This window comes from Procambarus clarkii, chromosome 23, assembly GCF_040958095.1.
Source record: "Procambarus clarkii isolate CNS0578487 chromosome 23, FALCON_Pclarkii_2.0, whole genome shotgun sequence".
NCBI classification, from domain to species: Eukaryota; Metazoa; Arthropoda; class Malacostraca; order Decapoda; family Cambaridae; genus Procambarus; species Procambarus clarkii.
This window is the reverse complement of record NC_091172.1, coordinates 23,021,957-23,047,607: the sequence shown is the minus strand read 5'-3', so window position 1 is coordinate 23,047,607 and position 25,651 is coordinate 23,021,957. Positions and strand designations below refer to the sequence as shown.

The following is a 25,651-nucleotide window of genomic DNA, read 5'->3' as shown; positions in this document are numbered from 1 at the left end:
CTTGGAGTGGGTTCTTGGTAGGGCTTGGGGGTGGGTTCTTGCATGGTAGGGTTTGGGGTTGGCTCCCGGTCAGGCTCGGGGTGGGCTCTTTCGGGATCGGGATAGGCTCTCGGGCTTGGGGAACCTCTGTAGGGCTTGGGGTAGGTTCTTGGTCGGACTCAGGGTGGGTTCTCTATAGGGCTCAGGGTGGGTTCTTGGTAGGACTCGGGGCGGGTTCTTTGTAGGGATCGGGATGGGTTCTCGGTAGGGCTCGGGGCGGGCTCCAGGTACTCAACTGACGGGTTCCAGTTCACTCAACTGGCGGGCTCCGGTTCACTCAACTGGCGGGCTCCGGTTCACTCAACTGGCGGGCTCCGGGTGTTTGACTGGTCGGGCTCCGGGTGGGTGACTGTTCGGGCTCCAGGTGGGTGTCTGTCCGGCTTCGGGTGGGTTCTTGGTAGGGCTTGGGGTGGGTTCTTGGTAGGGCTTGGGGCTGGGTTCTCGGTAGGGCTTGGGGGGTGGGTTCTCGGTAGGGCTTGGGGGGTGGGTTCTCGGTAGGGCTAGGGGGGTGGGTTCTCGGTAGGGCTTGGGGGGTGGGTTCTCGGTAGGGCTTGGGGGGTGGGTTCTCGGTAGGGCTTGGGGGGTGGGTTCTCGGTACGGCTTGGGGGGTGGGTTCTCGGTAGGGCTTGGGGGGTGGGTTCTCGGTAGGGCTTGGGGGGTGGGTTCTCGGTAGGGCTTGGGGGGTGGGTTCTCGGTAGGGCTTGGGGGGTGGGTTCTCGGTAGGGCTTGGGGGTGGGTTCTCGGTAGGGCTTGGGGGGTGGGGTCTCGGTAGGGCTTGGGGGTGGGGTCTCGGTAGGGCTTGGGGGTGGGGTCTCGGTAGGGCTTGGGGGTGGGGTCTCGGTAGGGCTTGGGGGTGGGGTCTTGGTAGGGCTTGGGGGTGGGGTGTTGGTAGGGCTTAGGGTTGACTCCCGGTCAGGCTCGGGGTGGGCTCTTTCGGGTTTGGGATGGGCTCTCGGGCCTGGGGAACCTTTGTAGGGCTCGGGGTAGGTTCTTGGTCGGGCTCGGGGTGGGTTCTCTGTGAACGCACTTCTCGGCCTACTATGCAAGGCCCGATTTGCCTAATAAGCCAAGTTTTCCTGAATTAATATATTTTCTCTAATTTTTTTCTTATGAAATGATAAAGCTACCCATTTCATTATGTATGAGGTCAATTTTTTTTATTGGAGTTAAAATTATCGTAGATATATGACCGAACCTAACCAACCCTACCTAACCTAACCTAACCTATCTTTATTGGTTAGGTTAGGTAGCCGAAAAAGTTAGGTTAGGTTAGGTTAGGTAGGATAGGTAGTCGAAATGCAATTAATTCATGAAAACTTGGCTTAATAGGCAAATTGGGCCTTGCATAGTATGCTGAGAAGTGCGTTCTGGCTACTAGGTACGACACACATTATATATATATATATATATATATATATATATATATATATATATATATATATATATATATATATATATATGTCGTACCTAGTAGCCAGAACGCACTTCTCAGCCTACTATGCAAGGCCCGATTTACCTAATAAGCCAAGTTTTCATGAAATAATTGTTTTTCGACTACCTAACCTACCTAACCTAACCTAACCTAACTTTTTCGGCCACCTAACCTAACCTAACCTATAAAGATAGGTTAGGTTAGGTTAGGTAGGGTTGGTTAGGTTCGGTCATATATCTAAGTTAATTTTAACTCCAATAAAATAAAACTGACCTCATACATAATGAAATGGGTAGCTTTATCATTTCATGAATAAAAAATTTGAAAAAATATATTAATTCATGAAAACTTGGCTTATTAGGCAAATCGGGCCTTTCATAGTAGGCTGAGAAGTGCGTTCTGGCTACTAGGTACGACATATATATATATATATATATATATATATATATATATATATATATATATATATATATATATATATATATGTACATGTACATGTACATGTACATGTATGAGTGTGTACATGTGTATACAACATTAATAATTTTGTAACTAGCGTCAAACATTGTTATTTGCTAAGCTAAACGAACTAGAGAGTTCAGTTCCTGAACCGATTATGTGCCTCTGTAATCCTTTACACCACCGCCCACGGGATGGGTATGGGGTGCATAATAAAGAAAGCAATAGAAGAAATTGAAATTGCATAATACGGTTATTGACATTCAATAATAGTAAGATAAAGCAATGAGGACCAAATGGGAGACCAGTGATCAGATGAATATTACAGACTCAAGGGTAGCCTTCTCTTCTTGCATATAAATGAAAAAATAAATTCGTTTGTTTAATTCTAATGCTTGTAGGCACAGTTGTGAACGCCAGCTAGCGCACAAGTACATGAGCGCCTAAAATACTTTTACACAAAAGACATGTACAGACAGGCGTGTGGCTTCTGACTTCTTATTTATTGATTAATATTAAATATTAGGCGCTTACTTATAATAATTATCATTTTATACATGTATAACTATCACATAATAAATATAAAAGGAGTTTACCCAAAAACTGACAGAAGTGTTGTGTTTTGTGCGTTGTATCGTGTTTGTGGGCATTCGGGTGTGTTGTGTTTACGCTGGCGGGCGGCGTCCTTACCAACTCCGGATTATGTCTATTACATCACTAAACTTCATTTAATAACTATATGCCTGTTAAGTAGAAGATTTTAATTGTTAATAGCATTATATTGTCGTTTTAATATGAAACACGTACACATATGCGAAACGTCCAAAGCTGGTGTCCGAAGTGGTAAAAATATTAGTGTGCGATGTTGTCAATGTACGGAGTGTCTTGTACAGTATCCGACGGAAAACGCTTTTAGCTAAGAGGAAAAACCTTCGTAAGTACCTTCCTGAATCCGGCCCCAGTTGTCCCAGAAAGTGGTACGACTGTACGAGTTGAACATAATCAGTTGTCCCAGAAAGTGGTACGACTGAACGAGTTGAACATAACCAGTTGTCCCAGAAAGTGGTACGAGTTGTCCGGAGCGAGCGAGCGAGCTAGCGAACCGACTCGATTCGTAATTTGTGAGCGCGGGTGTAAGTGGTCAACAGCAGCCATGGGCGAGGAGTACGAGAGGAAGAGGATATCCACCAATCCTTTCCTGTACACGGACGGCAGCCTGGTGGAGGAAGACGTGTTGCAGGCTGGCCTGGAGGGTAATGGTGGGTCCACTGAGGGATCCATAGCCTCCACCATCACAGGCGACACAGACCAGACGCCCCTGGCGGAGATTCCTCAGAGACAGATGTGGGCCGTGAGCCGCGGCGCCGTCACCATGTCCATTGATGTCGACGATGAGAAGGTCTGTAACTGAAACATGAAGGGATCTATTGGTGTAAGAATGTAATCCTTGTAGATGGGTTAGGCTGTGCCCACTCTAGAGCTAATTTGTTATCAAAATTACTTTGTAGGGGTCCGTCTAATTACCGCAAGCTCCCACAAGCTTCACAAAGCTTCCTGGCAACACGTTATTAATGAATAAATATGATAGGTTAGGATGACCTAACCAAACCTAACCTAACCTAACCGACGCTTGGATCGTCGACATGATTTGGCATTACCAGCTCTTTATTTTCGTCTAATTTCTTTATAAAAAGATACATTTTCAGATTAAAATTAATTTTTTTCGTGTTGTACATTCAGCATCAACATTATAATGAGTAAATATATCATATTTATTCATTACTATCGTATTGCCAGGAAGCTTTGTGAAGCTTGTGTAGCTCGTGGTAGCTTGCAGTAATTAGACGGACCGCTTTGTTATTACCTAAGTGTAGTTACAGGGATGAGAGCTACGCTCGTGGTGTCCAGTCTTCCCAGCACTCTTTGTCGTATAACACTTTGAAACTACTGACGGTCTTGGCCTCCACCACCTTCTCACCTAACTTGTTCCAACCGTCTACCACTCTGTTTACGAAAGTGAATTTTCTTATATTTCTTCGGCATCTGTGTTTAGCTGCTGTTTACGAAAGTGAATTTTCTTATATTTCTTCGGCATCTGTGTTTAGCTGGTTTAAATCTATGACCTCTTGTTCTTAAAGTTCCAGGTCTCAGGAGATCTTCCCTATCGATTTTATCAATTCCTGTTACTATTTTGTATGTAGTGATCATATCACCTCTTTTTCTTCTGTCTTCTAGTTTTGGCATATTTAATGCCTCTAACCTCTCCTCGTAGCTCTTGCCCTTCAGTTCTGGGAGCCACTTAGTAGCATGTCTTTGCACCTTTTCCAGTTTGTTGATGTCCTTCTTAAGATATGGGCACCACACAACCGCTGCATATTCTAGCTTTGGCCTAACAAAAGTCGTGAACAATTTTTTTAGCATATCGCCATCCATGTACAGTATTTAAAAGCAATTCTGAAGTTAGAAAGCGTGACATAGGCTCCTTGCACAATATTCTTTATGTGGTCCTCAGGTGATAGTTTTCTATCTAGAACCACCCCTAGATCTCTTTCTTTATCAGAAGTCTTTAAAGATTTCTCACATAATATATAGGTTGTGTGGGGTCTATGTTCTCCTATTCCACATTCCATAACATGGCATTTATTAACATTAAATTCCATTTGCCAAGTGGTGCTCCATATACTTATTCTGTCCACGTCATCTTGAAGGGCATGACAATCATCTAAGTTTCTTATCCTTCGTATTATCTTAGCATCATCAGCAAACATGTTCATATAATTCTGTATACCAACTGGTAGATCATTTATGTAGACAGTAAACATCACTGGTGCAAGAACTGAACCCTGTGGTACTCCACTTGTGACATTTCTCCAGTCCGATACATTGCCTCTGATCACTGCCCTCATTTTTCTATCAGTCAGAAAATTTTTCATCCATGTTAGAAGCTTACCTGTCACCCCTCCAATATGTTCCAGTTTTCAGAACAACCTCTTATGTGGAACTCTGTCAAAAGCCTTATTTAGGTCCAGATAGATTCAGTCAACCCAATCATCTCTTTCTTGTAATACAGTATCTCTGTTGCTCGATCATAGAAACTGAGTAAATTCGATACACAGGATCTTCCAGATCGAAAACCATACTGTCTGTCTGATATATCATTTCTCTCCAGGTGTTCTACCCATTTATTTTTAATTATTTTTTCCAATATTTTGACTATTAAACTTGTCAATAATACAGGTCTATAATTAAGGGGGGGTCTTCCCTGCTTCCACTTTTGTAGATTGGAACTATGTAGTAGTGTGTGTGTGTTTGTGTCTGTGAAGATATTGCACTCTCGAAGACAGTGCAGCGCTTTATATATAAAAAGCGCTGCACTGTCTTCGAGAGTGCAATATCTTCACACACACACACACACACACACACACACACACACACACACACACACACACACACACACTACTACATAGTTCCAATCTACAAAAGTGGAAGCAGGGAAGACCTCCCTTAATTATAGACCTGTATCATTGACAAGTTTAATAGTCAAAATATTGGAAAAAATAATTAAAACTAAATGGGTAGAACACCTGGAGAGAAATGATATAATATCAGACAGACAGTATGGTTTTCGATCTGGAAAATCCTGTGTATCGAATTTACTCAGTTTCTATGATTGAGCAACAGAGATACTGTATTACAAGAAAGAGATGGTTGGATTGACTGCATCTATCTGGACCTAAAAAAGGCTTTCGACAGAGTTCCTCATAAGAGGTTGTTCTGGAAACTGGAACATATTGGAGGGGTGACAGGTAATCTTCTAACATGGATGAAAAATTTTCTGACTGATAGAAAAATGAGGGCAGTGATCAGAGGCAATGTATCGGACTGGAGAAATGTCACAAGTGGAGTACCACAGGGTTCAGTTCTTGCACCAGTGATGTTTGTCTACATAAATGATCTACCAGTTGGTATACAGAATTATATGAACATGTTTGCTGATGATGCTAAGATAATAGGAAGGATAAGAAATTTAGATGATTGTCATGCCCTTCAAGATGATCTGGACAAAATAAGTATATGGAGCACCACTTGGCAAATGGAATTTAATGTTAATAAATGTCATGTTATGGAATGTGGAATAGAACATAGACCCCACACAACCTATATATTATGTGAGAAATCTTTAAAGAATTCTGATAAAGAAAGAGAGCTAGGGGTGGTTCTAGATAGTTTTCTATCACCTGAGGACCACATAAAGAATATTGTGCGAGGAGCGTATGCCATGCTATCTAACTTCAGAATTGCTTTTAAATACATGGATGGTGATATACTAAAGAAATTGTTCACGACTTTTGTTAGGCCAAAGCTAGAATATGCAGCGGTTGTGTGGTGCCCATATCTTAAGAAGCACATCAACAAACTGGAAAAGGTGCAAAGACATGCTACTAAGTGGCTCCCAGAACTGAAGGGTAAGAGCTACTAGGAGAGGTTAGAGGCATTAAATATGCCAAAACTAGAAGACAGAAGAAAGAGGTGATATGATCACTACATACAAAATAGTAACAAATTGATAAAATCGATAGGGAAGATCTCCTGAGACCTGGAACTTTAAGAACAAGAGGTCATAGATTTAAACCAGCTAAACACAGATGCCGAAGAAATATAAGAAAATTCACTTTCGCAAACAGAGTGGTAGACGGTTGGAACAAGTTAGGTGAGAAGGTGGTGGAGGCCAAGACTGTTTAAATTTTTGTCAATCTTTCTTCACATGACAGGTTTCTTATTTGCGGGATTAACTTTGTCATCCAATGCTGGATGCATTCTAGCGAATTTATATCCATTCTATAGTATGGAGACTAAAACTGAACTACATCATCTATATGGCACCTAACAAGAGCAAGATATAGTCACTAAATCATGAATTTAAATCCTGGTCACTAAATCAAGAATATGAATAATTTTTCACAAGTTTATTTTCTATAGGAACACGAGGTCCCGTTTCATGATGAATATATGCATGACACCGCGGCTGTGTGCTGTGGATTTCTGCATCACACAGTGAATGAACATCATAACAGCATTGGGTTCACTGATATCTGAACCATGTACGAAGTATTTATCAGTCAGGATCTTGCATGACGGTATCTTTGCAAAATAATTATTTTTATTTCATCATTATTAAGCAATGCTTTGGGCAAAAGCTGCATGACAGTACTGTGAGCTGCTGTAACAGGTGCTACCCATGATTGCTTTTTCAGTACTGTGGCCTTCTCACCTAGGAGGGGTATCCACAAGTTTACTGGAGGCTGAGTAAATGTGAGACTTATGTATGTGCAGACACTTTCAAATCTAATGCAGTACAGTATTTTAAATCATCTCTCATTGACTCGGACAGTGGTATCAGAAATGGTGCCGGAATCCATGATTGACTTGTGCATTTGAGAGGTTAATAGACTGATAATCTATTAATCTGAGAGGTTAATATACTGATAATCTATTAATCTGAGAGGTTAATAGACTGATAATCTATTAATGTGAGAGGTTATTAGACTAGTAAGACTGACCTTGACCAGCATATGTCTGTCCTGTACTCTAGACCATTTCCCCTGCCAAGTGTCTGGCATCCATTGTTGGGCACAGACATTCCTTTATATGAAGACACACAGGCTGCCTGTCCCAAACAAAAAATAATTATTGTATCAACCAGTGCTCAATACACCATCTTGTATATATTACATCAGCCTGAATCCATTATACTCCTTCAGTTCATTATACTTTCTTTAATTCATCACACACACTGTACACATTGCACCACCCTCCTTGTGTCCTGAGAAGTGATCACCTTCCTGTAATAAAAAACCAAAACATATCTAGATAATCTCCATTTTCTAATGAAGAATGTGTTATAGAACAGAACATTTGGTAAGTATTATTATCAATTGGTTGGTTATCACATGTGTAACAATTACCTTTAGGTTCATGATGTGCTGCAATTGGTGACACAGAGATATCAGTGAAAGAGAGGAGGGCAAAGTCATGGTTAACACCCAAAAGAAGTCGAGTGGGTTGATCATAAGTTTAGTTCCTTGTTATGTACAACTACATTATAAATTTAATTTTTAAAGTTACAGACAATGACTGGCTCCTACTCTGAAATTTTGGAGCGGCCATTGCTGGGACAGCGTATTGCTGAAGAAGATGAGCAGGGAGATGAGCAAGATGATGTGGCTAGAGATGAGGTAAGATGTACTTTTATGTAAAACATTATATGCCATGCAGCTTATGAGAGGTGCTCTAAGTTTAATAAATATACTCAGTATAGCAAGATAGGAGGTTACTGTATATGAGATAATATTGTAGATAATATTATATGTAATTAGATTATCTTGTACAGTACAGTATAGGAAAGCTTAGAGCTGTTACTGTATTTTAAGATAGGTTTGAACTTGAATACACATGTGAGATATCCTGTGATATTTGTGAACCTGACTTTTGACAGTGAATCGTATCTTAGGGGTCAACTAAATGCTTCTGCTCAGAAAGGTGCTGTACAGTTTAAGATTTGACCACAGACTTAAGTTGTCTAGACTCTTCTAGATAGCCTTGACAGGTTGGGCAATAAACCAACCTTGCCTCCTGTTTAGGTAGTAGTCTTTGTAACTATGTGCACCATAGTACAAAGATTGATTTACAGTGGTACCTCAGCTTACGAATGTAATCCGTTCCCAGGGACAGTTCATAACCCAAAAATTTGTAAACTGAAGCGAATTTTCCCATAAGAAATAATGTAAATTGAATTCATCCATTCCACACTCCCAAAAATATTAACTTCAAAGTAAATTTTATACCTAATTCACCCAAATCTTTAGTACTGAAGTATGTACAAGTTACTGCTTACCTTTACTGATGACTCTTGTTGGCGTATGGAAGACGGTGAGGAGGGAGGAGGAGAGGTACTCACCTAGTTGTGCTTGCGGGGGTTGAGCTTTGTCTCTTTGGTCCCGCCTCTCAGCTGTCAATCAACTGGTAAACGGATTCCTGAGCCTACTGGGCTCTGTCATACCTATATTTAAAACTGTGTATGGAGTCAGCCTCCACCACATCACATCCTAATGCATTCCATTTGTTAACTACTCTGACACTGAAAAAATTCTTTCTAACATCTCTGTGACTCGTCTGGGTACTAAGTTTCCACCTGTGTCCCCTTGTTCGTGTTCCACCCCGTGCTGAATAGTTTGTCTTTGTCCACCTTGTCAATTCCCCCTGAGAATTTTGTATGTGGTTATCATGTCTCCCCTTACTCTTCTGTTTTCCAGGGACGTGAGGGTTCAGCTCCTTTAGCCTTTCCTCGTAGTTCATACCTCTCAGTTCCGGGACTAGTCTGGTGGCATACCGCTGAATCTTCTCTAACTTTGTCTTGTGTTAAACTAGGTATGGACTCCAGGCTGGAGCTTTATAGTCCAGGATTGGTCTGACATAAGTGGTATGCAGGGTCCTGAACGATTCCTTACATAAGTTTCTAAAGCAGGTCTTATGTTGGCCGACCTAGCATATGCCGCTGATGATATTCTTTTGATGTGGGCCTCTGGGGGACAAGTTTGGTGTGATATCAACCCCCAGATCTTTCTCTCTATTTGTCTCTTGCAGGATTTCACCTCCCAGATGGTACCTTGTGTTCAGCCTTCTGCTCCCTTCACCTAATTTTATTACTTTACACTTTTCTGAATTTTAGCAGCCATTTTCTAGGCCATTCCTCCAGTTTGTCCAGATCATCCTGTAGTCTCTGTCTATCTTTATCTGTCTTGATTCTTCTCATAATTTTTGCATCATCTGCAAACATTGAGAGGAATGAGTCTATACCTTCCGGAAGATCGTTTACATATATTAGAAACAGGATGGGTCCAAGTACTGAGCCTTTTGGGACTCTGCTGGTGACATCTCGCCACTCTGATGTTTCCCCCCTCGCAGTTATTCGCTGTTTCCTGTTGCTTAAATACTCCCTTATCCACTGTAGCACCTTCCCTTTTACTCCTGCCTATTGCTTCAACTTTTTTAACAGCCTTTTATGAGGTACTGTGTCAAAGGCTTTCTGACAGTCCAAGAAAATGCAGTCTGCCCACCCTTCTCTTTCTTGCCTAATTTTTGTTGCCTGGTTATAGAATTCTATTAAACCTATGAGGCACAATTTACCATCTCTCTGAACCCATGCTGGTGGTGTGTTAGAAAGCTATTTCTCTCCAGATGCTCTACGAGCTTTTTTCTTACAATCTTCTCCATCACCTTGCAAGGTATACAAGTTAGGGAAACTGGCCTGTAGTTCAGTGCCTTTTGCCTGTCACCCTTTTTGTATATTGGGACCACATTAGCTGTCTTCCAACTTTCCGGTAGACCTCCTGTTTCCAGTGACCTGTTATACACCATAGAGAGTGGCACACTTAGTGCTTCTGCACCTTCCTTTAATATCCATGGTGAGATTCTGTCAGGCCCAACAGCCTTTGTCACATTCAGCTCCAACAGATTCTTTTTTACCTCATCACTGGTGATGTTAAATTCCTCCAAGGTTGCTTGGTTTGCCTCCTCCTTATTTAGTGCAGGGGCTACTCTGTTCTTTTGTGAAGACCACCTGGAATCTCTTGTCGAGTTCTTCACACACCTTGTCATTCTCTGTGTATCTGTTCTACTCTTTTCAGTGGGGAGAAGTTTTGGTTGGGTCTTGGCTTTACTCGATGTCATTTTTATACAGTCTTCTCTGCTTCCCTACCTGCACATTCTGTGCAGGTACAAAATAATCCCTGAACTTCCCTCTCATGTCACTGAACACCTTTCGTACCTTCCACAGTCTGTCATGTCTGTCCTCATTTGCATTATTCTCAAAATGCAGGCACCTGAGAATCAAGAGGAACCTATCACACGACATATATCGGTTGAACACGGGCGATGGAACAAGGCTGTCTTTGCTCCAATAATTCTGGACGACAGCTTTCTCGGAGTGCTTCATCGTCATGCTGAGAGTGAGAAACACGTACATTTAGTCAATTATCGTGTCCTTCCATCGCATAAGGCGTGAGGCAGGTAAAATGCCGGCGTCTATGAGGCTGTGAGCGTACCTATTTGTTTCCGTCACAGGATAGGTCGTGAATTCATTGTTGAAATATGCCTGGAAATATTACACTTCTGCCATTTCATCACCCGTATACAGGAATAATGGTGTAACACCAACATCGGTACCCTCAAACGTTGGTATATGTGGAACAAATGTGGCACAATCCTCCCACACAAGCGCACCCGGGGGTTTGGTGGTGGTGCCAACGCCACGACCAACACCACCACGAGCACCACCAAAAACACAGCTATGTCGTCTGGGGCTGGAGTTGCATGAGGGTATGGTAGGCGATGAGGCAGATCTACGTAACGAAGGCCTACCACGAACTCCTGACGTAGGGGGGGCCACTGTCATTATTGACCTGTTGCTGCGAGACATGCCTGCCTGCCACGACGTGTTGCTGAGGTAGCAAAACCCTGCCTGGTAACACCCTCGCTGCTCGTACTCGGGTCGTCCACACTACTCGTATCAGAGCCTATGTCACTGAAACCCGAGAAAGATTCATTGTATGTACTGTCACTGAATAAACTTGCATCTGGAGACATACATTGTGGTGGTGGTGATAACTGTGTTGACCTAGGGCGGTGAGGCATGCCGGGCGACGCGCGTGTACCATACACGCTCGCCACATCATCCACCTCCGTCTCTCCCTCACTTGTATCAGACCTCTGTGTAAGGTCTTTCTCTGGATCATAGTCTAAGTCATCCATAGCACTGTCATCGTACAAAATGTCTCGTATCTCCTCAGAGAGTCGTTTTCCATGATTGCGGGTCACTGTGGAGCGAGAGCTCATAGACGATGCATCAGACATGGTTGCTGCCTTGAAACTGAGGCTCCCACGGCTGCGGGGCATGCTGGAATTTTTTTTCAAGTTGACGGACGATCACTGGGGCCCCCAGGCGTCCATTTCGTACCCGCATTGCCGCTCGCCAGTTATGAATGGAACGTGAAAAATAAAAATACCCAGAGGCGCGTTGCGCACCCCCCTGTCGAGGGCCTGCAGGTGTGTTGCACAGTTGCCGGGGTTAAGCTAAAAATCTATACTTTATGGTGTTATTTAAAAAATGGAATGAAAGCAAAATAAAATAACAAAGGCAAGTTAAGTTAGCTGATGTGCACAAATTTCATATGACCTCAAATAAATATTTGTAATAAAAACTATTAGAGATAGAAAATTTATTTTTGTTGTTGTAATGTAGCTAAATAAATTTCCTTTCTAATGGTATATCATGTGATAACATTTAGATTAAAAAAGAGGAAGGAAAAGGTGATTGAAAAAGAACGAACGGAAAGTAGTTTTTCACTCGCCAAAACATTATCTTAGAAATTACAATACAGTTTTATAACATATTGTTATAACTAACATTATTAGCCAGACTCACAAACCTTCACCTTCCCCTGCGTTGCTCAAGCAGTCAGAAATGAGATGACACATTTTAACGTATTTTAAGTATTTAACTTATTAAAAAAAATAACGCAAAGTATTTTAACCATTAGACAGAGGCTATGGAGAAATGGTCACACTGTACACACCTATGCACATAAAATATAACAATTCAAAACAAAATTTTTCATTGTAGAATTATTAATTTGTATGCAGAATATAAGAAAAACATAAAAATAAGTGAATATATATCATTTCACTGGGTGGAGACGCTCTGTAAGTATGCGTCTGACACTTGTCACTGCCTTGTGCTCGACTTTTTGACACTTCCTGATTTATTCTGATGTTTCATTGTTTATCATTTGTTTCTTTATTTACATCTAGAGAGATAGCTTTTATAGCCATATTTGCATTATACATGTAAAACCCAGGCAATAATTGATTAAATCATCATATGATAATGACCACATTTCCCTACTAACATTCATGACACAATGGCACTATCTGGTTTATAAAATTTTCCCTGTGTTGCAAATTCTGTTCTGTCACTGTCAACTATTTTACCAGTTTAAATAGTTATCATATTCACTTCACATATGTCTTTTAATAAACTCTTATCGCTTTTTCTGAGCTAACACGCGTCCGTTACAATACCAGTGTCAAACACCTGGCATTTTTCTCCTATGTGGCTTTACTGTGCCACAGACTCAAGTGATATGTTTAAGCAGGAACATAGTTAGCAAAAGGCTGATATAATAAATGTCAGTATACAGAATGTGCCCCTTGTTTAGCAATTGTTCCATGAGCATCTCGATCACACTGCCAGAAAACCCGTACGGATCTTTAATAGGTATGTCTGCTGGTACCATATTGGTACCGGGAGTGCTACTAGCCCTCCCACGGATCCCGCAGCCTCTCCAAGACACAAACCGGGGTTTTACACAATTTTACAGTGTATTGACGTAAGGGCGAAGAAGTAGAACAGCTTGTTGACAGAGCCCGGGTGCATGGGGAAATTGTGTAAACCCCAGGTTTCTCTCGAAGAGGCTGCGGGATTCGTGTTAGGGCAGTAGCACTCCTGGTTGCAATTCTTTTTTGACTATGTCGTGGCGCAATTGACTGAAGCACATCTGGGATCATCCCAAACGTAGGTTCAAACCCTCATCACGGCCCTTGTGGCTTTGTTCATTTGATGTATCACGCTATTGTGATTTGTGTGTATTAACTGAAACTTTTAAAAACAAGAAAAATATCAAAATATTGCCAAATTCAACTTTTTTCCCAAATCGCTGAAAAAAACATTAAAAACATTAACATATTGCTAAATTAAAACAATTTTCACACCACCCATCGAGTGCCTTAATGTGCTATGGGCAGTGCAGTGGTTAAAGAGTAAAGTAACTTGTTAACTAAGTGTTAGTTTGTTGGACTAAGAACCTTTTGCAATACCCTTACACTGAATGGAAATTATATACAGTACTATGTACAGTATATACAAATTTAGCATGTTTCTTTTCAGATGGATGCCATTACTCCTGTGTGCTCTAACATGGACCCAGTTCAAGCTTTTCTTACTCAGGAGCGCCTAAGTGCTTTCATGGCTCATGATGACTCTCTTGGAGAAGCTCCAGAATACGGAACAGAAATATCACGTCATGACTGCCAGGTGAGGCCAGTTGCTGGGAATGCTTCACTACGGTTCATAATGGAGAACTGTTTAAGAATACTTTTTCTAGTTCACTAGAGGGGTCCCTCTTGTAGCTCTGAGCTACTCACCTGGATATCTATTGAACCTTTAGTACCTCACTAGGATCTATCGATTCATGAGTGCTCAACACGAACCATTAGCAGAATCTGATCCCCTCAATAGAGGCGAGTCTGGGAATTTATGATCACCACAGTAACCAAGAGAGAGACCACCAAAACAACTGAAACACATTTTAAATGCTCACCTTAACTGTAAACAGTCAATAACCCTTAGACAGTGACTATGGTGAAATGTTATAGGTTATATTGTAAAGGAACATAAAGTCGTTTCATGTTGTTTGAAAGCTGGAAGCAAAGGCTGGGTGCTGTCTCTCTCTACCTCATGCTGTGAATATCATAACTTACATTGTATTCACTGATATCTGAATGTTGTACCTAGTCTTTATCAGTCAGGATCACCTATAACACTGTCAATGCAATATAATTACAGTTACCTATATTATCATTCTTAAGTGGTGCTGTGGTCCCTAGCTGCATAACAGTGCTATGAGTTTCTGCTGCACAGCAGTGCTGAGTTCCTGCTGCACAGTGGTACTGCTGCCCCTAACTGCACAGCAGTGCTGTGAGCTCCTGCTGCACAGTGGTGCTGTGGCCCCTAGCTGCATAGCAGTGCTGTCAGCCTCTAGCTGCACAGCAGTGCTGTCAGCCCCTAGCTGCACAGCAGTGCTGTGAGCTCCTGCTGCATGCGCTAGCCTTGGTCGCTGTCTCAGTACTGAGGCTCTCACAGCCAGTACGATTGCTATTTTTTTTCAAGATGGCGTATGTTTACTGGAGTCCTGAGGCACAGGATGAAAGACCCTTGTACCCACAGCAGTTTTGAATTGTTCCCTATACATAAAAGTGCCATATGGCACTCTGTGCACCCCCAATCGGGCGCCTTTAGGCAGTCTGCACAGTGCAGTGGTTAATCGGTGTGTGACCCCAGGCATGTTACCACAGTTACACCTCTTTCAGAAGATCAGCTCAGTGCCGATCTTCTGAAACATAATTCTTTCAATATTTTAAGTTTTGATTTCTAATGGTTGACATTAATACCAAATTGTCACCTCTTATCATGCATTCGGTGTTGATACTTCCTTGGTACTGTTTCATAGGCTTTATCGTGCATTTTGTTCCATCTCTGGCCTGCTCATGCACCGCCCACTTGGTCCTTGGATCACATTGTCTTGTTTTTCTTCTTGATTTACAGTGTCCTCTTCAGTTTGGGATTCTTTTTCGAAGACTCTGTATTGGTGGCCCTGGCTTCCTGTTGTAGGGTCCAAGAGCTTCATCCTTCATCCAAAGAGGACATGTCATATATCAGTTAAATTTCCCAAAGATTAATAAGGTTTTGTGTTAGATATATTCTGAATGTAGGCCTATGTTCACCTGCAGTGCATCATTAAGAATTAAAATTCTTGTAAAAAGTCTTGTCATAAGCTGAAACTCATTTATTAATGGTGGTACTTCATCATCAACTGGTTGACATGGGTCATGTCAAATGAAAGAAATGTTTCCTAGTAATATGAATAAGAAAATAAAGATTTTATCACAAATTAAATGAACATCATTGAACACATTAAAAATTCTACTTATTGTAACGTAATTTATGGTCAGGAACGACCTTGGTCTCTTAAAGTGGGGAGATGCAGCCCGGATCAAGCAGAGTCAATGCTACAGGGTGCTGGAATGGTTACCCGACAGGGAGACATCATATCCTTCGTGGCCGATGATCTTCACAACAAAATAAAGCTCTCAAGCCCAGTGTCAAAGAGTGAGTATGGGAATATTTGCCCACACTAATTTTTCACTGTCCTTTGTTATTTTCTAATATTAGATCTTAAGATTGTCCAAATAAGAACTAATCCTCCAAACTTTAGTACCTATAGCTACTGTTAATGGAATGTACAAAATCTGAACTGTTGCACTTAAAAAAAACATGTTATGTACTATTGGAACCGTAAATGTCATAACAAAACCTGAAAGAGTCTAACCATAAACATATCCTCTCTTAGAACCATAATTTAGTACATGTTTGTACTATACTGTACTATGCCTAAGAAAAGTCTGCTATGATTGTTGCTTTCTTTCTCAGACCCTCCACAAAATTAATGGTACAAAATGTGAACTATTTTGGGTGCAACAGTCCAAATAAAGCAAATACCCAGCTATGAAATAAAATTTAAGCAAATTATTTAGCATGGCTTAAAATGTAGTAAAAGGTAAAAATCCAGCATTGCAACTGCTTGGAAAACATTTGTATCCCTGAATTAAAATTCTTACACACTTATTGTCTAAGTCCAGCTGTTAGTTAGCTTCACTTCCTTGCCTCTAGATGGCAGCGTCAACAACTCGAAGGTTAGGGGTGCAGTTACCCCTCTCATTTACACACCACCCAACCAAGGCTCTCCAAACACCATAGGAAGAAGGTAAAGATGGGAACTGGGAGCTACAGTGGGCATCCACCTGAAAGAGAGATTTCACTATATTCAATGCTGGATTTCTGAGAGGGCTTTTCTCTGCATCTTCTCAAGGTATTTCACCTTGGAGATGCAGACAACAAAAAGGGCTGTCAATGGCTGATTAAGGAAGCAGAATTGCCAGAAAACATAAACTTGAACACCTGCCCAGGACCAAGAGCTCGGTAAAACAGGCAACACTACAAGCAGCGGACGAGACATGTGTAATAAGAAGTAGGAAGGTGAATGAAAAACCAGTGAGCCAGCAAGAAAACCAAACACTGGAATAATGAACCAGGGAAACAAGCACAACAAAATGAAGCAATAATATGAACATTCCAAGTGGAATCCTACCATTATGCTGACAAAGTGCTCGTGACACACACCATCAACTGACACTGGCAGCAGGTGGAAAGTCAGCCAGATCAGCTGCCAGCGGGATCAGCTTGTGGATCCGAACACCAAGTTCAGAGGCCCAGAAATTAAGACTGAATGTCAGGTCATTGTGGACTAACTGGACTTGGACTTGGTTGAAATGATTTCATCCCTTTGGTGGGTTTCCCAGTTGTTAGCTGTCCCACAGCAAGACTTGGCAAACCTATTGTACATCCTCAATCTCCCAGGCTTCAACACTTTATTCCCTGTTCGACCTTCTGTGTGACCACTTTTACTCAGTATGCCTAGTGTGGCGAATCAATTCTTTGATGGTGTCCTTCAACCTCAAGAATGTGTATTGGCATTTCCTGTGTCATCCTGATTTTAGAGACTGATTAGGTTTCATTTTGTGACCTCAGGCTACCACTTAAAGGTTCTGCCCTTCGTCTTGAATCTGGCTCCACTTATTTCTGGAAGGGGGGGGGGAGGTGGGGAGCTCGTTGTGGCTCTATGAAGCTATCATTTGCTAATGTAGTACCAACTACTTGGTCGCATGAGCCACGGAATTCTGTACATCTATTAGGGACCAACACCAGAACCTGGCCCCCTCCTCACAGAGGTGCAGCGAGCAGTGACATTTATTTATATGTTTTTGCCACTAATGGGAAAGGCAACCAGAAATCAACATGTCAAAACAAACCATTGCTGTCTTCAATAGAGACCACAGCCTCAAGAACTGCTGAAAGAACTCCCCCAGCTATGTAAATAAACAATTGATATCTCTTGAAACTGTAACACTGTAAAAGTGTTTGGGTTAGTTTATTTAAAATATATATAGAATATGAGTCACAGACAAGGATCTGAGAGGAGCCAGTTGTCTGCCTGAGATCTCACACCTCAAAGCGTTAATGACCTCAAGTGACCTGAGGTCAGATCATGAGAATTTCACCTTGCTTCCGCTAAGCTCTTAATTGTAGTCTGGTAGCCTTCAAACAAGCCGACGTTTAAGGAGTGGCTTGGTAGTGCCGGAGGCTATCTATTTGTGGGCGGAGTTAGCTACTAGGTTCCCCAATATAAACTCGGAGAGCTATCCAGAAAAAGCATTAAGAGACAGAACAGCAGACGAGAGCAGAGACCTGCTCCCTACCAGGGAGGCTGTCGGCCGGCAGGGGCGAGACAGTCTCTGTCAAGCTACAGACCCCCCCCCTCTCTATTCAACTTAGACTCAGTACTCGGTGAGTGAACATTAAGGTGACTTGGTCGTGTTTACATATGTTGTGTGATGATCAGGGGCAGTCAAGTTGTAGGGTTCTCGAATTCTTGGATGATGACTCACTTTGCATATTAAACTGGAACATTTTAATTGAATTGTTAAATTATGATACTTCATGGGAAATATAATTATGAATTTATTATTTAAATTGTGTTTAACTTTGTTCCCTAGAGCTTTGAGTTGAGGTGAGAAAGCCTCTGTGGTTACTGGTTTCATGGTGTAGAATGAGTACATGATAAAGATGGGAACTACTAATAATGATCTCTTGATAACATCATTTGAGAATTTTGTGATACAGACAAGTTCCATTCCTTGTCTTGTATGTAATGATCATGAATGGATGGTGGCAGCATTTCGTCTTCTACTATCTACTTTCGACTTCTACTATCTACTCTTCTACTTCTACCTATCTACTCCTCTCCCTCCACCCTTCTCTAAACTCTCACTTTCAACTAATGACCCCCCTCGCTCCTCCCACCTCTCTGCCTCTCACCCCAAACCCTCACTAATTACTTCACTATTCATTTCTTTCCTTTCGTTTTCTCTTATACGTTTGTGGCTATGATTCTGTATTCTAGAGTTCTCTCTAGAGTTTCGGGTAGCTGATCCAGTTACGGCGCCTTGTAGTCTTAGCACCTAGGTAGTCAAATACCTAGGTTACAAGGTGTTGAACCAGAGAGGTTGCCTTAGGAACTCTGGAGGTGCTCTAGAATAGTTAGCTAACTGGGGACGGGATAACGGACTAGAGAGAGCTGTTTCCCCCGGCCTCGTTAGTTAACTGGGGGGGTGGAATAATGGACAAGTTAGAGCCATTTCCCCCCACCCCCCGTTACAATGTTGGCAGCGGTGTTGAACAATGTTGTAGGTAGTTGGTGTTCTTTTAACATTGTTCAGTCCCACGTGTCTTTTTGCCGCTCAGGCGCTATCAGGGAGATCTTGACAGGTGTTTTACTTTCGCGATTTAGCGAGTTTTCAGGTTAGGAGATAGTGATTCTCTGGTGTTGTGTTTAGTGATTTTGTGAGTTTTGTGTAGTTCAGGGAATGTTCACCAGAACTTGCGTGTGTAGTGATTTATGTTAGTAATAAGATTTGGCGATTTGGGAACTTAGCGGTGTTGGTAGTGCAGGTCAGCTGAGTGTGACAGGTGACCTCGCATGTCCCACGGGGACACCCAGCCACCGCTGGTCTCCAGGTCAGTGGGTAGTGGCAGGTGTAGTTTTTAAGTAGTGGTTCTGCTCAGATTATTGCGATCGACTGTTTTACTCCATTTGAACGCAATAACCCGAGGTGTACTGGTATTGTACAGCATGCTAGTGTGGACTAGTATGTCAGTAGACTTCACGTTGGGGACGCTCGACGTTAGATAGTCTGGTCACAGGGGTGACAACAGTTTGGGAGTTGTTTACCGGCGGAGAAGCTAGGGAAACACTCTGGGTCACGTAGGTGGCTGTAGGTTAAGGGTGGGAGTAATGGTTAATTATGTACTTAAGATTAGGAACGGTACAGTTAAGTTTAGGCTAGTGTTTTGTCTATTAGTGTTGATTTTTTTTTGTGACAAGTTAAAAGTAGTGATGACCTTATTCTCTCTTCTCTAACTTTACTCTGTTACTGTTTTATGTTCCACCAAGTCAATATCATTCAGAGTTAATTGAATTATTAAAAATTGAAGTGTAGTTGTTGCCAGGAGGAGAGCGGTATGATAGGACTGTGTAACCCTATACAAACGACAGGGTCACACAAACATCTTGGGAACACGTATTGTCGCCTTTCTGTTCATTTCACAGGTGGGAGCCAGAAGAGAGGAGAGACGCACATACAAAAGAGGGAGACGGCTGCTATGTACCACACTCAGGGGCGTTTATCACCACCACCACGACCAGCCCACTACCTGGAGGTCATGGCTCCACCACCACCACCACCCCAGGGGACCCCAAGATGCAGCCCTCTCGGTCGGTCAACATTGGTCTACCCAGTGGACCCCAGGACGGACGGACCCCAGGGGACCCCAAGACTTACGGACCCCAGTGGACCCCAAGACGGACGGACCCCCAGTGGACCCCAGGTCGTTCTGCAGACGAACCCAGACGACCCAGTAAAGATGGAAGAGGAACAACGACTCCAGTCTGTCCCACCAACATCGGTCTACCCAGGATGGACCCCAGGACGGACAGACCCCCAATGGACCCCAGGTCGCTTGTCTAAGACCCATAGAAGAAAGAAGAAAGAAGAGAGAAGAAAGAAGAAAGAAGAAAGAAGAAAGAAGAAAGAAGAAAGAAGAGAAGATAAGACAAGCTGAGTGAGACATGATACCTAGTGTCCCTTGCTGGTGTCAGCATCATTGCATGGAGCGTAATTGCAAGACAGGATCGTTTGCCTTGACTGGCCGCCCCTCCTGCAAGCAGGTAGCTCTGTTGAGTGATTCTTCCTGTGTCATGCAGACTTGATGTGGCTGTCAGAAGTAGCTCTCTGAAGGAGGCGTGCTGGAGCAACAGGGAGGAAGAAGAGTAGGATGGGATTTCTACTGTTGGCAACTATATGAAGGTCTCGAAACTTGTAGTCCCTATAGCTGTGAAGAACCCCAATATACGTCTCTCATGGTGACTGACGTAGGGCCAATTACAGATCAGCTGGGACAACCGAATTCCACGGTCCTGTGCGCAGTTCAAGTAGTAACGGCTTTCGGGTTGACCAAGTGTTGTTGTGCGTTAACGACGGAGAAGCGACGGAGGCAGTTGTGTTGAAGAAATGTGGTACAGGATTATCTACAAGACCAAGCAGTGACGTCGCCCAGCCAGAGACAATGGACGTCTGTCTATATATTTCATTTTTTAGAGTAGGATGATGTATATTTGTTTAGCTAGGATGTATTTTTTTTCGTTAATAAAGTTGTTGCACACAGCTAGCTTGCTTTAGCAGTGTTGCAAAAACTTTATTTCGGGGAGAAGGGGAGATGTAACACTGTAAAAGTGTTTGGGTTAGTTTATTTAAAATATATATAGAATATGAGTCACAGACAAGGATCTGAGAGGAGCCAGTTGTCTGCCTGAGATCTCACACCTCAAAGCGTTAATGACCTCAAGTGACCTGAGGTCAGATCATGAGAATTTCACCTTGCTTCCGCTAAGCTCTTAATTGTAGTCTGGTAGCCTTCAAACAAGCCGACGTTTAAGGAGTGGCTTGGTAGTGCCGGAGGCTATCTATTTGTGGGCGGAGTTAGCTACTAGGTTCCCCAATATAAACTCGGAGAGCTATCCAGAAAAAGCATTAAGAGACAGAACAGCAGACGAGAGCAGAGACCTGCTCCCTACCAGGGAGGCTGTCGGCCGGCAGGGGCGAGACAGTCTCTGTCAAGCTACAGACCCCCCCCCTCTCTATTCAACTTAGACTCAGTACTCGGTGAGTGAACATTAAGGTGACTTGGTCGTGTTTACATATGTTGTGTGATGATCAGGGGCAGTCAAGTTGTAGGGTTCTCGAATTCTTGGATGATGACTCACTTTGCATATTAAACTGGAACATTTTAATTGAATTGTTAAATTATGATACTTCATGGGAAATATAATTATGAATTTATTATTTAAATTGTGTTTAACTTTGTTCCCTAGAGCTTTGAGTTGAGGTGAGAAAGCCTCTGTGGTTACTGGTTTCATGGTGTAGAATGAGTACATGATAAAGATGGGAACTACTAATAATGATCTCTTGATAACATCATTTGAGAATTTTGTGATACAGACAAGTTCCATTCCTTGTCTTGTATGTAATGATCATGAATGGATGGTGGCAGCATTTCGTCTTCTACTATCTACTTTCGACTTCTACTATCTACTCTTCTACTTCTACCTATCTACTCCTCTCCCTCCACCCTTCTCTAAACTCTCACTTTCAACTAATGACCCCCCTCGCTCCTCCCACCTCTCTGCCTCTCACCCCAAACCCTCACTAATTACTTCACTATTCATTTCTTTCCTTTCGTTTTCTCTTATACGTTTGTGGCTATGATTCTGTATTCTAGAGTTCTCTCTAGAGTTTCGGGTAGCTGATCCAGTTACGGCGCCTTGTAGTCTTAGCACCTAGGTAGTCAAATACCTAGGTTACAAGGTGTTGAACCAGAGAGGTTGCCTTAGGAACTCTGGAGGTGCTCTAGAATAGTTAGCTAACTGGGGACGGGATAACGGACTAGAGAGAGCTGTTTCCCCCGGCCTCGTTAGTTAACTGGGGGGGTGGAATAATGGACAAGTTAGAGCCATTTCCCCCCACCCCCCGTTACAAAACTAGCACAAGCTCTTTCACACTTCCCCCCCCCACTCATTTGGGGGAAAGGGGGAGGCAGCTCACAGTTTGGCTGGTATCTCCATCCTTAGTTTTATGCTGACGTAGGGGCACCAGGTCACCCCTCAACCTCTCTGGCTCCAGTGTTCTGTGTAGCTAAGTGGTGGTTTTTGCCTTGTTAGCAATTCTTGTACACTGCAGTGTAGTGTGAGCCAGTAATTAAAAAAAAAGTGCTTGGAGCTGCATGTGCACAGGGTTATCTTCCCTGTGTGCTCTTTACTTGCACTTGTGTTGCCAGGATTGTCTTCCCTGGAGTGTTTGTGAATCATTACCTTAGAGGTCCTCACTTGTAGTGGCCCTGGGCAAAAAGGTGTCTTGGGACTTCTGACCTTTACTCGGGTCAGGAGTGACATTTGGTTGGAGGGGTTCACTGGGTAGTCATATACTGAGGTTGGCTTTCACAGCCGTGTGTACTAGGTTGTGTCGGTTTAAACCAACATAACCTAGTACCTTAATAAATATTAAGTTCGGGGTAGCATCCCAGGAGCCTGGGTGTCCTGCTTGGTTTACCCTTTTGTCCCCTGGAAATCCTTTGTGGGGTCAGTGGTCCCATGGAAATTTCCCCCCCCCCCCTCCCTTCTCCTTCAGCCTGCTCTTGCTTTAAGTGAGTTTTAGGGATGCGTGTTATCTATGTGACAGCATTCAGTCCATCTGCCTCCTTGCTGCCTGTTGAGTCGGAGACACCATCGACCAACAAAAGTCTGGTGGACCAAACTCTCACAAGTCAAGTCTGGTCTCGGGCCGGGCTTGGGGAGTAGAACTCCCAGAACCCCATCAACCAGGTATCAACCAGGACCCCGAGTCCTGTGGAGGTTTATTCTCCTTGTATGAATCTTCAATGTGGCCCTCCTGATTTGGTTGTGGCCTATTAACCAGCAACTACTTTGTGTGTTGGTTTTCTAGGGTTATATGGTCTGGGTTGTGCGCCCAGTTGTTTGCCCCAGAGCTGCCCTGTTGGTGGTTAGGGTTCCAGAATTGGAGGCATTTGGTAACTTCTAACTTGATTCCGTCCACACTTCCGTTTCCTTTCCCTACAGACATGGATTTCCCCTCTTCTGATCCACTCCCTTCCTTCTTGCTAATGGCCTTGAGATATCTAAGGGTTTCCAGGTCAGGGCAGGGTTTAGCTTAGAATGTGGCTTTTTCAGCTTTTTTTTTTTTTTTCATCCCTTCCAGTTAGGGCACTTAGGCAGGTGAGCCTGCTCGTTCCACCAAGGCTTCTGGGTCTTCCTTTAGCCAGCCCCTCTCTTTCCACAGCAGCCTTTTCCATGAACGCCACTTTTCTATTTTGAACGGTAGGCGTAGATGCCTCCCTCCACCCAAGGCCCTTGACTGCAGCTTCCAGGGATTCTTCTCTCCAAGGCTTCTTGTTCCCTCCGAATGGAATCTCCTTTTGCAGGGAGAGGGGGTTTTCACATCCTCCCCTCCCTGTGTGACTGATTTGGGTGCGGGTTTCCCCAGGGTTTGTTTCTACTTGCCATTGGGTCTGTCAGTATCATCCTTCGGATGGTTTCCTGCCTCTTGGGTCCCTTCTGCAGGAGCTCGTGAGGCACTATTTAGGTGCCTTCTGCATGATCTGGATTCTGCTTCATTGTTGGACCCTCCTTCTTTTGTGTTTGGGTCTTCCTCTCCTTCTTTTGTGTTTGGGTCTTCCTCTCCTTCTTGGATGCATTACTAGGTTCTGAATTCTTCCTGGCTGGCAAACAATCTTTTCATCTCTCTTAGTGCTTAGTGTGTCTTCCTGCACGCTTGCGTGGCGTGAGTTGTCAATCGGGTTTCAAGTGTTTCTGGAGAGCTCTCTTTCGCTCCCATCAACAACTGCTGGTTTGCTCCTGCTACTTCTTGGATCATGAGTCTCGTGTGACTCCGTGGCCAGGTTCCCCTTTTATGATGGATAAAAGATTATGACGGTGTCTCTTATGGTGGATATCCTTCAGGCTCATCTACTTTAAGTTCCATCATGTGTTTCTTGGGTCTCCTGGAGTTTCCTTTGGACTGGCTCCTACCTTGTGGCTACCTTGTGTAGCTTCTGGGGATCAACGGCCCCAAGGCCCAGTCTCTGACAAGGCCTCCTGGTTGGTTATCTGGTCAACCAGGCTGTTGGATGCTGCTGCACGCAGCCTGATGTATAAATCTCAGCCTGGTTGATACTATTTGGAAGTGTTTGTCGAGTTCTCATTTGAACACTGTGAGAGGCAGGCTAGTTATGCTCCTGACGTGTAGCGGGAGAGTGTTGAAAAGTCTTGGGGGCCCTTGATGTGATAGAGTTCTCCCTCAGTGTACCTATTGCACCTCTGCTTTTCAAAGGGGGTATTTTGCACAGCCCGCCATGCCTACTGGTCTCATGTGATGTTATTTATGTGTTCATTATTTTGAACCAGTCCCTCTAATATCTCCCACATGTAAATTATTATGCATCTCTTTCGCCTGTGCTCTAGAGAATACAGATTTAGAACTTTTCATCGGTCCCAATAATTAAGATAACTTATAGAGTGGATTCTAGTGGTAAAGGATCACTGCATGTTTTCTAGGTCAGCAATTTCTCTGGCTCTGGAAGTGTTCCGTGTCCTCGATTTTGTCTACTCGCATGAAAATTCTAGTGTCATCTGCAAATGATGATGAAGTGCTGTAGTTTGTATCCCTGTCTATGTCTGATACTAGAATGAGAAAAAGTACCAGCAAGTACGGTACCTTGGGAGACTGAGCTTTTCACAGTAGATGATCCGGATTTTACTGTGTTGACTATTACACTACAAGTTCTGTTCGTTAGGAAGTTGAAGATCCATATTCCTACTTAGCCAGTAATTCATTTTGCATGCATTTTGTGCGCAATAACACCATGGTCACATTTTACAAAGTCTGTATATATATATATATATATTACATCTGCATTTTGCATGAAGCATGGCATCTAAGGCCATGTCATGGTGATCTAGCAACTGTGAGAGGCAGGAGCACCCTGTTCTGGATCAGTGTTGTCTGGGATTATGTAGATGTTGTGATTCCATGTGATCTGTAATCTTATTAGCACTCTTTCAAAGATTCTTATGATGT

The 25,651-nt window shown here is 43.0% G+C and overlaps 1 protein-coding gene across 3 annotated transcripts in view; it reads left to right on the top strand.

Moving 5' to 3' along the window:
* BORCS6 (BLOC-1 related complex subunit 6) overlaps nt 1-25,651 on the top strand; it is a 45,440-nt gene that overhangs the window by 9,814 nt on the left and 9,975 nt on the right. Inside the window, exons 2-5 of one of the 3 annotated variants that reach the window (XM_069329980.1) lie at nt 2,759-3,329; nt 8,053-8,166; nt 13,935-14,081; nt 15,779-15,935. In XM_069329980.1, coding sequence (XP_069186081.1) covers nt 3,084-3,329; nt 8,053-8,166; nt 13,935-14,081; nt 15,779-15,935 — 664 coding nt within the window. In that variant the 5' untranslated portion in view covers nt 2,759-3,083. Of the gene's footprint in view, nt 1-2,563; nt 3,330-8,052; nt 8,167-13,934; nt 14,082-15,778; nt 15,936-25,651 lie in introns of those variants that run through there. The other 2 variants (XM_045751284.2, XM_045751285.2) reach the window with 2 other exon arrangements.